This window comes from Danio aesculapii, chromosome 10 (assembly GCF_903798145.1).
Source record: "Danio aesculapii chromosome 10, fDanAes4.1, whole genome shotgun sequence".
Lineage (NCBI taxonomy): Eukaryota > Metazoa > Chordata > Actinopteri > Cypriniformes > Danionidae > Danio > Danio aesculapii.
In genome coordinates, this window is record NC_079444.1 from 3,610,272 (window position 1) to 3,622,268 (window position 11,997).

Here is an 11,997-nt window from a genome sequence, read left to right on the forward strand (position 1 = left end):
AATGTTTTTCAAAATGTATTTTTGTCTCGAGCTTTGTAAAAGTGTTTCAGACTTTGTAATATTGTTTTGCACTTCCCGGCCACCGTAAAAGACAGTAAAATCTCTGTAATTTATCACCACAGCCGCAGCACAATTACAAAAGCAGACCGATCGTAGATGTTTAATCAGGTTTATTTTCTACATTAACATAACAGATATTCATACAGCAGTGGAGATTAACCTGTATCCTGTCACTTTATAACAACATTGTGAGTGATTCATCGTTGCAGAAAGGCTTGAATTAACTCCACAACAAATACATCAAATAATCATTGGGAAAGTTTTTACTATAGTAAGGGAGATCTGCTTCCTTCTTGTCTGTCACTGTGCTGTTTATCTACGTGAGACGCAGCATGAGAAGGCTACACCCATCAGAGAAATACCGAGAGATCTCTTTGGCCGAAAGATCCATGCGCAGAGTGCAAACTGCAGTGCGCAAACGCAATTAGGGCATGTCGGAATCCACTTTCGGTAATTTAAGGATGGAAAAATCCGCTTTGCGCCGTAGCGCATGGTCTAACAGGGTTGAGCTTATTTTCTTAATGAGTTATGGGTGTGTTTTGAGAATAAACCACTCAGAGTCTCATCTCCCATTCCTTTTAAGAGTCAGTTGCGTCACGCCATAGCGCATTTGCTATTTACATGACGGATTTATTGTTTACATCACAGCGTGAGAATGAGAGATGAGCCTCCTCATTTTTTACTTTCACTTTCGCTCTCGTGGATAGGAAAACCTTGTACGCACAGACATCTATTAGCCTATAAATAATTAATGTAGTTTGTTAAGCGCAAAGATTTGTTTCAAAACTATTCAGTTCTAATTTCCAGCAAACGAATAAATGAACAATAATAATAAAGTGTGTTCAAACAACTGAGTTATATCCTAATACACATGCTGTGCCCCATATGGTCCAAAACCTGACAGGTGGGCAAATCGAAGCTTGTGTTTATTAAAAAAAATATAAATATGCATATAATGAATAATATCGCTAATAATAATAACATTATACAAAAGCAAATTGTTATGAATAAACTGAAAAAGCCCCCCGAGATGAAGGAAGTATAGTTTTTATATTTATGTAGGCTAGAAAATAATATGTTTTGTAATATTTTAATCCTTTATATCCTATAGGCTACATATCCTTATTATATCCTATATATATATATATCCTTAATATTTAAATTCTTTTTCATTTGTAAAGATATTTGCGTATTGCTGTACATCCTGTGTGTATTCAGCAATGTGTAAGCGAGGCGCATAACTAACACGCTCTGCGCTGGACAATAGACCAGCTTTGATCTGATCTATTGAACCGTCTATTATAGTTCCTCAAAATAGCAACGCACCAGCAATGCGCCTCAACACACCTCCTTTTTTAGATCGGAACACCTATGGGCGCACATATGAACGCAAATGCATTTGCTATTTAAACAGCGCGCAGCAAAACTTCAAAACGACTCTTGCGCCGAGCTGAAACTAGCAAGCAACTATTGCGTCGCGCCTTGCGCCGGGTGTATGATAAGGCCCAATGTGTTAACAGCTCAAATTTTCCAGATTCAGAGAGGTGTAATAAATAATCTGATGGGTGTTTTGAGCTGAAAGACAGACAGGGTAAAATAGGTGCCCTTTAATTCAAACTGTTTACATTTTACACATCAAAAAAAAAAAAAAAAAAAAAAAAAAAAAAAGCAGAAGTGTAAAGTTATAATGCAATAAACATAAGCATGACAAATGAAAACATGAAAATTTCACATAAAGGGTAACTGTAACGAGGAGACTGGCACGGAAGGATCCATTATGCAGTATTTATTAGTCACAGTCAAACACAAACATCCAATACGCACTAAAGTGTGAACACACATCAACAGTAATCAATAATGGTCTTGGGGCTGGCGGCTGACAGACACAGAGTGATTTACCAGGCATAGATTAGTGGCAGGCGGAGTGGTTCAGAATCCGTTAGACAGGCTTGGGTCGAGGGCAGGCAGCGTGGTTCAGAGTCCGTGTATAAAGCAAGGGTCGTGGGCAGGCAGAAGTCAACTCAGAGTCAGAAACAGTCCGGGGTTATTCTCAGAAGATCAGACAGGAAAGACCGCTCAGTAATGCTGGCCGGGGCTAAACAAGACTTCGCAATGAACTGGTGTTTGAGTGTGGCTTATATAGGAAGCGTGGGTCGTTAACTAGATTCAGTTCAGGTGTGTGCACAATCAGTTTAGATGGATGATGTAATGCTTAAAAGTCCGGGGATGGTGACCTCTGCTGGCCAGTGAGGGGAATGACTGGGACAGAGTCGGTAACAGTAACACTTTGACCTTTAATCTTTAACTGCACAGTTCATTATGATGGATGCGGTTCATTATAATCTCTGTTTATCTCTCATATTTGCTCTCAAATCTGCATAATATTTACACATTCTGGATCCCCAGAAGAATCGTTATTTAATAAAAGTCACAGCTTCCTATTTTCCATCTAAAAGCATTCTGCGTCTGATCAGCAACTTCTCATTAATGAGTGAATTTAATGAGCTTTGCGTGAACGTTCACTTTGAGATGAAATCAGTGATCTGTGTAGTTTATGCTGCAATGCTTCACCAATAAGACTGCGGTGTTCACGGGTTTATCAGAAAAAACTCAATCCCCAAAGTGGAGACGGGATAGATTTCTTTTTTTTGACACTGATGCAACTTTATAAATAAGTTAACTAATATTCTGACACCTGTAGCTGGTTGTAGTTTGTGTTTATATCTCATCTGAAAATTAAATCAACAGACTGTGCATACTTTGAGAGTATTTGTAAAGTTCATTCATTCATTTTCCTTCAGCTTAGTCCCTTATTTATCAAGCTTCGCCACAGCGGAATGAACCGCCAACTATTCCAGCATCTGTTTTAAGCAGCGGATGCCCTTCCAGCTGCAACCCAGTACTGGGAAACACCCATACACACTCATTCACACACATATACTCATACACTACAGCCAATTTAGTTCATCAATTCCCCTATAGAGCATGTGTTTGGACTGTGGAGGAAACCCACGCCTACACGGGGAGAACATGCAAACTCCACACAGAAACGCCAACTGGCCCAGTTGGGACTCAAACCAGCAACCTTCTTGCACTGAGCCACCATGCAGCCGTATTTGTTCCTTATTAAAAGTAGTTATTGTGCATATTTTCCATGTTTTAGTACGTTTGTTTTGGTTTTATGTATCTTCTCAGAGTCAAAACTCGACATACTGAATGCAACAGTAAGAATGATTAATAACTCCATATGAAACAGTCGCTTCAAAGTGACGATGCGTCTCCAGTTTCGGTACAGGCGCACTTTGCACTCACACTACAAGCGCACCACACCAAAGCCCAACCGAACCGCACTCTGGCACACCTCTTCCAATCGGGCCAGGGCCCATATCTCCCGTTTTTCCAGACAGTCTCCCGTATTTCAGACCCATCTCCCGCTCATCTCCCAAATTGTTATGTCTCCCGGAAAACTACCCCCCCCCCCCATGCGCACCGAACCCAACACGCAACCATCTTTATACCCGCTTCCGCTCTTCAGTTCGCGTGCACCCCCCCCCCATCCCCCACCGCCCCCACCCCCCATCATCACTTCGCCAACCCCCACCCCCAGGCACTTTTCACTTCACGGACTCCCCCGGATAAAATCTCCCAGATTTTATGATCTGATTGTTGGTAGGTATGCCAGGGCCGGCCAACTGAACCACACCTGGGCACTATTCGGAGCACTCACACTTGTCAAATGAACCGGGAAACACCATGATAGCATAGTGTGGGTGCACTCTTAAACCCCATTGAGAATCTGTGGAGGAGCTAAAGATCAGGGTGATGGCAAGGAGACCCTCTAACCTGAAAGAACTATATATACTTAGATTCTCTGTAATGTGTAACTAGAACTCGTGTATTCTGCATTGTACAGGGTGGGCCATTTATATGGATACACCTTAATAAAATGGGAATGGTTGATGATATTAACGTCCTGTTTGTGGCACATTTGTATATATGAGGGGGCAAACTTTTCAAGATGGGTGGTGACCATGGTGGCCATTTTGAAGTCGGCCATCTTGGATCCAACATTTATTTTTTTCAATAGGAAGAGGGTCATGTGACACATCAAACTTATTGGGAATTCCACAAGAAAAACAATGGTGTGCTTGGATTTAATGTAACTTTATTCTTTCATGAGCCCCCTCACATATACTAATGTCCCACAAACGGGATGTTAATTTCACCAACCATTCCCATTTTATTAAGGTATATCCATATAAATGGCCCACCCTGTATAATAACTAATCTGATGGGTATTTTGAGCTGAAATTATACAGACACATTCTGGAAACACCAAACATCTTGTAAAAGGGGTCAAATATGAGCCCTTTAATACCATCATGTTGTCCCGACACAAATCAATTGTGTGGAACCCCCATTTTCTGCAGTGTATAAAGTAACCAGTGGGCTGGCGTAATGGTGTGTTTACCTGTGACCAGCTCTCGGACCTCCACGTCATTGGACTTCCTCAGCAGCCGCAGCAGCGCCGGGATGCCTTCCGAGTTCTTGATCGCCACCTTGTTGAAGTTGTCTCTGCCGAAGGAGATGTTTCGGAGCGCTCCGCAGGCCTTACGGTGCACCTCGGGTTTGGGGTGATCCAGGAGCCCCACCAGGACGGGGATCCCGCGCAGCTGCCGGACGTCCTGCTTGACTTTATCGTTCTCGTAACAGAGGTGCTGCAGGTACGCGGCGGCGTTAGACTTCACCGGGTCCATAGGGTGGCTCAGCATGGCGATGACCTCCCGCAGGTTTGGGTCCCTCCAGCGCGGGTCCTTCCGGATGGTGTCCAGGCTGACCATGCTGGCGCGTTTCTGAGGGATGAGCGTCCGGTAGAGGTCTTGGAAATACGCGTGCTGCAGCGGTGCCAGGTGATCATCTGCTGACAGATCCAGAGTCGGTCTGATGTGATGGACAGGATGGCTGACTGCGGAGACTCCGGAGCGAAGATCAACACCGTCCTGCTCCGCTTTCCGGTTCGGAAAGCTGTCCCGGTGCAGCGGGAGCGTGTAGCAGTTCTCTGGTATATAGTTCCTGGTGGGAAAGGATGGATGGTAGGTTAATCCGTGCAGCAGAGACATGCTGTGAGCTGGTAGCGTACTGTAGAGAGCCAGCGGGTCCTTGGGATCTTCTTTTGCAGGGTCAGAGGTCACGCTGGGTTCTGGATGAGGAGGAAGATCCTCCGTTTCCGGAGATCCATCAGGAGCTTCTGCTTGATTTACACACTGATCATCTGGACATGATGTCTGAGAGTCGTCCAACTCTTCACATGAACTCTCCTGTAGATGGAGAAAGAAAAACACAGAGATCAGCGCGTGCCGTGTAGCCAAAGTTCCTTGAAGGCAAGTCATTTCACTCTGCGGCCATCTTTGAAACATCTCTTTGAAACAACAAATTCTTCAAAACTGTTTATGATTCAGCTTATGATAAATTTTGTATCAGGAATAATAGGAATAAACAACAACTGTCTCTTTAGTTTCATTTCTAAACGTCTGAATCACGTAAAATCTTAAAAAACTCACATCTGGTCCCTCTGCCCAAGAATCGTCAGTCTATAGCAGGCATGTCCAAGCTCGGTCCTGGAGGGCCGGTGTCCTGCAAAGTTTAGTTCCAACCCCAATCAGACACACCTGGGCTAGCTAATCAAGCACTTACTAGGCTTTCTAGAAACATCCGTGCAGGTGTGTTGAGGCAAGTTGGAGCTAAAATCTGCAGGACACCGGCCCTCCAGGACCGAGTTTGGACACCCCTGGTCTATAGCGATCGCTGATTGGCTCCTTTTCAGAAGGCGGGGCTTAATTCGCCATATTGACTGTTACACTTTTATCCCATTCAAAACTATACGAGTGACTTGTCTTGTGTATTTTATAGTCTTTGATATAGCCTAGAGCAGGCCCGGATTGGCTAATCGGGAAGACCGGGAGAATTCCCAGTGGGCCGGTCCGTTTTTTGGCCGCGAGGGCCGGTGTCCCTAGCTCCTTGCACTTTCAGCAGTCGCACTTTATTTATTTATTTGACCATAGCCTCACTCTTTTTATTCATTATTTTGCTGCAGCCTCGCTCTTTTTATTTTCTCGCAGCCCTCTGAGCAAAATGCTGCCTGCAGGTCATTCAACCCCAAACAGCGCCACCTTGGTGAAAATAAGACTTCGAATAATTAATATTAACGAACATTACACCTCCTCAATAAACATTAGCTGATTCACTACATTAATAAATCTGACATAACTCCAGTTGGTCATGGTCCAGTGGTCAGCATGTTGTGTTATGGTGCAGTCGACCCGTGTTCGAACCTCACCTGAATAATTGTATTTTTTTAGTGCCAAGACATATAATACTGTTTGGGTCACTTATGTAGATGTAAATATTTTATTTGTATTTTTTGCGCGATCACCGTTACAAAAGACTGGATATCCATGAAGAATTTTGCACAGAATATATATTCAGATATTGCAGGAAAGGACATTAGCCGCGTTTCCACTATCGCGCCTAAAGCGAGCGAGCCAGGGCGAGCCAAGGCCAGTCGCGTTTCCACTATCACTTCCGGGGCGTAATCGGGCCAAAGCGGGGCTTCCTTGGGGCCAGCGTCCGGGCTTTTTCGGCCCGCCGAATACCTTGGGCCAAGGAGGGCCAACTGGGGCTTCGGGGCGGGGTTACGTACAAAGGCGGAGTTTTCCTGTCAGGTAAAGAGGAGACAAGATGCTTTCCCTTACATTTGTTTTGCTATCGCGCTTGATCAACTCACTAAGAAGAAGAAAAAAGGATATCTTTGTTCGAAGTAAATGCCGCCAAACTCGAATGTCCTTATCCAGGGATCGCTGTCTGGCCTTACACCAACAGACCACAAACAGTAAAAAAGCAATCGCTTCGGTGTTCTCCATCTTCCAGCTCTCGTAGTGATGCCAGGTTGTGTTTGTGGTTATAATTTGAGTTTTTTGTTCCCGCTGAAGTGGGCGGGTTGTGTGACGGGTTGTGTGACGTTTGATTCGGGGGACGTTCTGGGGGCGGTGTTTGCGTGACGCGCTGCGAGCAACTAGCCCGACAGTGGAAAAGCGACATGATTTCGGCCTCATTTCTCAACCTCCCGGGCTATTGGCCCGGCCTGGCCCGATTAAAGCCCTGGCTCGCACTGGCCCGATAGTGGAAATGCGGCTATTGTGATGTTTTAAAGAATAGTGTTGGAGATTTAGCTACCCTTTAATGTTCTCATTTGTATGAAAAACATTTGACGTTCTAAAGCAGCTGTTTCCTTGATATAAGACGATAGTGTCATTAGAAACTGAATTGGAAATGACCTTATTTTAATATAGTCAGTCGTGAATTGAGGTGGGTCGGTCTAAGGCTTGAAACTCCAGGGCTGAAAAGGAGTCCCACTCCAGCCCTTGCCTAGAGCAGAGGTACCTCAAGGGGGAGGGGTTCTAGGACAATAAGTGCATCTATGTGTTACTTGGAGTTTTAAATAAATAATACAAATTTGAATAAACTATTAAAATTAGCATATTTTACCCATAACCTACAGAAGATGGAAATAGTAAGTTTTGCAAAACTTGAGGTGTTTAGATTAGATTAACCACATGACAACAGCGTTATTTAATATACCAGATTAAACTCTCTGACACTTTTACATCACTTAGGTACATTAAAAATTAATAAGATATTCCTAACATTTCCTCATTAGAGGCAGCAATCCTAGGACACTGTTATGATAAAGGTTTAATTTCCTCTTTGTACAGATTGTTCGTATTTGGCTCTAACGAATCCTCAGAATCAGAACTAAAGTTATGGAAAGAAGATATAGAACAGGGGTGTCCAAACTCGGTCCTGGAGGGCCGGTGTCCTGCAGATTTTAGCTCCAACTTGCCTCAACACACCTGCACGGATGTTTCTAGAAAGCCTAATAAGTGCTTGATTAGCTAGCCCAGGTGTGTCTGATTGGGGTTGGAACTAAACTTTGCAGGACACCGGCCCTCCAGGACCGAGCTTGGACATGCCTGATATAGAAGATGAAATATCTCTAGAGGATTGGAATGAGGCATGTAGGAAAGCTCAGATACAAACAGTCAATAGTAGCCTGAAACTCGTACAGTACAAATGGTTAATGCGAACATACATAACTCCTGCTATATTGCACAAGTTTAACGATAATATTCCAGAAACCTGTATAAAGTGCAATGAGGTAAGAGGAACACTTTATCACTGTATTTGGGAATGTGTGAAAGTGAAACCCGTTTGGCAAGGTGTTATTGAAATAATTGACCAAATTTTATCAAAGAAATTACCATTAAATCCTAAGATTTTTAGCCTGGGTATATTTCCTGTCAGCCCTCTCTTACAAAGCAAAGAGGTCAGATTCATAAACGTGTATTTTACAAGCTAAACGTATTATTGCTCTTAATTGGAAAAATATAAATGAACCTAGAATAGGAAAATGGATTAAAGAAATGGCATTGCATATGTCAATGGAAAAGATCACGTACATTGTGAAAAAGAAACAAAATGTATTTGAAGATATCTGGAGACCTTTTAATAACTTTCTAAAGTACAATGTAAATGTTGACAGTCTACTACAACAAGAACAAGCTTAGGAATATGGGAAGTATCATGGTCTAAACACACTCAGGAAACACTCTCTACCTGATTTAAACATATCCCCCTTTTTTTTCTCTCTCTTTTTTTATTATATTTATTTATTTGTTTATTTATTTTTATTTATTTATTTATTTATTATTATTATTATTAATATTTTTTTAAAGGAATGGGTTGTTGGGAGGGAGAATCGGGGGTAAAAAGTTTGCTGTGCCTTCATGATTATTATTCTGTAATTGTGTAATAAATATATTATACAAAAAAAAATAAAATGAATACAGGCCACGAATGAACATGGAGGATGATCTCCGAGTGGCAGTCGCCAAAATTAAATCAAGAATAGATGTTAATATTGTTAAGCACTGTGTAAACACTGTGCCTACTAGTCTCGTGAGTCACTGGCATTGTTAATTTGGGGTCGCTGCCCTAGTATGCAGTGTGTCAACCAATGGAGCAGCCATGGGTGTGCCCCTTACAGGGGGTATCAAGACTTGTATGGCTTAATATAATGTGAATAATGTCTCTTAAGGCAGCACGGTGGCTCAGTGGTTAGCACTGTGGCCTCACAGCAAGAAGGTCGCTGATTCAAGTGTGTGCCAATCACAGCACTGTACCAGAGGATTGTATTCAGAACACGACCATTTCCAGAAACACTGATTTAGCTCAAAATATAAAGTCAAAATATATAAATGTATCTTAATACATGTGCGTATCGTTCAGTACTATATGAGTGTTGTGTGTGTGTGTGTGTGTGTGAGTGTGTGTGTATCATTCACCTTCAGGACGCTGGGAATGACCTGTTCATTGGAGCTGCTGGAGCTGAGCGGGTTCGACTCGCTGTCAGGACTGGATGACTTCTCTGTGCCGATGCCTGAGCTCTCCGTCTGCACAACACACACACACAGACAAACACACACACAACCAACATTATTACAGCTTTGCATTTTAAAATCTGCTCATTTTTATTTTGATACTATTTAAAGTAAATTTCAGTTTAGTTTTAGTTTGTTTCGTTAATGCAACTGCGTTTCCAAATTTTGCGTATTTTGTGTTTATATGCGGTGGTGAATTGCATTATGGGATGTTGATCTCTGCTCTGCTAATATGTTGTTGATGCCAAATTTTGAGCCAACCATCCGAATGTGGCAGCATAAACGGAGACTTATCAGACCAGGCAACGTTTCTCCAATCTTCTATTGTCCAGTTTTGGTGAGCCTGTGTGAATTGTAGCCTCAGTTTCCTGTTCTTAGCTGACAGGAGTGGCACCCGGTGTGGTCTTCTGCTGCTGTAGCCCATCCGCCTCAAGGTTGGACGTGTTGTGTGTTCAGAGATGCTCTTCTGCAGACCTCGGTTGTAACGAGTGCTTATTTGAGTTACTGTTGCCTTTCTATCAGCTGGAACCAGTCTGGCCATTCTCCTCTGACCTCTGGCATCAACAAGGCATTTGCGCCCACAGAACTGCCGCTCACTGGATATTTCCTCTTTGTCGGACCATTCTCTGTAAACCCTAGAGATGGTTGTGCGTGAAAATCCCAGTGGATCAACAGTTTCTGAAATACTCAGAGCAGCCCGTCTGGCAGCAACAACCATGCCACGTTCAAAGTCTCTTAAATCCCCTTTCTTCCCCATTCTGATGCTCGCTTTGAACTGCAGCAGATCGTCTTGACCATGTTTACATGCCTAAATGCATTGAGCTTCTGCCATGCGATTGGCTGATTAGAAATTTGCATTAACGAACAGTTGGACAGGTGTACCTAATAAAGTGGCCGGTGAGTGTATTATGAATGCTTCATTTAAGCACATGCCAAGATAATCACATTTTCCCTGCAAATCTAGATTATTTAAAGATCCAAATCCTTTTGAAATGCCTAATCTAATGATGCCATCCAGTAATGAAGCAAAGGTTTTATATAATAACACTAATTAGATGCCAGCTCGGAGAAATCACCACCTACATGTGTCTCTGCAACAGCATCTGAAGACGGAGGATCCGCCGTCTCCTGAACAATCTCCTGCTCTGGGTTATCTGGAGACGAGGGTTGGGTCGGCGGCTCCTCTGGGTCCGGTTTCTTTTGCATTAAAGGAAAGAGAACAGAGAAGAAAACACAGAGAAGCCTGAATCACGCGGGTCCTCCAGCTTTAACCAGCACTGGCTCACTACAGCGTCCTGATCAACACATAAAACAGCATCATCAGATCACACACAGACCTCTGATCAAACACTGCCGTTTGTGTGTGTGTGTGTGTGTGTGTGTGCGTGTGTGTGTGTGTGTATATTGGTTATATTTCACCTCGGGGCAATTTCACTTAATTATTCTCAACCCAGCAACTTGCAAACACTCTGAAGAAACATAAGCAGAACTTCCTTCCAGAGCAGGGCTGAATTATATATGAGCACAGCTTCGTAAACACAACACACACACACACACACACACACACACACACACACACACACACACACACACACACACACACACACACACACACACACACACACATACACACTGATTGCAGTTACTGCTGCTAAGGGTGGCCCAACCAGGTTTATGGGTAAACACTTTTTCACACAGGGCTCTGTAGTGGCCTAGTCAAAGCCCCGATCTGAATCCAATTGAGATGCTGTGGCATGACCTTAAAAAGACGATTCATGCTCAAAAACCCAATGTGGCTGAATTATAACAATTCGGCAAAGATGAGTGGGCCAAAACTTCTCCACAGCGCTGTAACACAAAATTGGGAAAATATGCAATATGTGTTGTTGTTGTTGTTGTTGTTGTTGTTATTACAAAAGTGATATTCCTTACAATATAACATTCCCTAGAAAATGCTATTTTTATTAGCTATATTTTTAAACTTTATTTATGTAGTGGTATTAAAATACACAGGTAAAAGTGTGGGCCAATGAGTTATTAGGTTTAGGGGGTAAACACTTTTTCACACAGGGCTATGTAGTGGCCTAGTCAAAGTCCTGACCTGAATCCAATTAAGATGCTGTGGCATGACCTTGTAAAGGCGGTTCATGCCCGAAAACACTCCAATGTGGCTGAATTACAACAATTCGGCAAAGATGAGTGGGCCAAAACTCTTCCACAGTGCTGTAACACAATACTGGGAAAATATGCAATATGTGATATTGTTGTTGTTATTACAAAAGTGATATTCCTTACGATATAACATTTCCCTAGAAAAATTTATTTATTTATGTTTATTAGCTTAGTTTTTAAATCATTTATTTAAGTAGTGATATTAAAATACACAGGTAAAAGTGTGGGCCAACCAGTTATTAGGTTTAGGGCTCAAACACTTTTGCGC

General features: G+C 42.7%; 1 protein-coding gene across 1 annotated transcript in view; it reads right to left on the minus strand.

Annotated features, from left to right (window-relative positions):
- Positions 1 to 11,997, minus strand: part of arvcfa (ARVCF delta catenin family member a) — a 49,820-nt gene that overhangs the window by 27,775 nt on the left and 10,048 nt on the right. Inside the window, exons 2-4 of the mRNA XM_056467133.1 lie at positions 10,641 to 10,754; positions 9,462 to 9,569; positions 4,532 to 5,378 (exon numbers count right to left, since the gene is read on the minus strand). Coding sequence (XP_056323108.1) covers positions 4,532 to 5,378; positions 9,462 to 9,569; positions 10,641 to 10,754 — 1,069 coding nt within the window. The remainder of the gene's footprint in view (positions 1 to 4,531; positions 5,379 to 9,461; positions 9,570 to 10,640; positions 10,755 to 11,997) is intronic.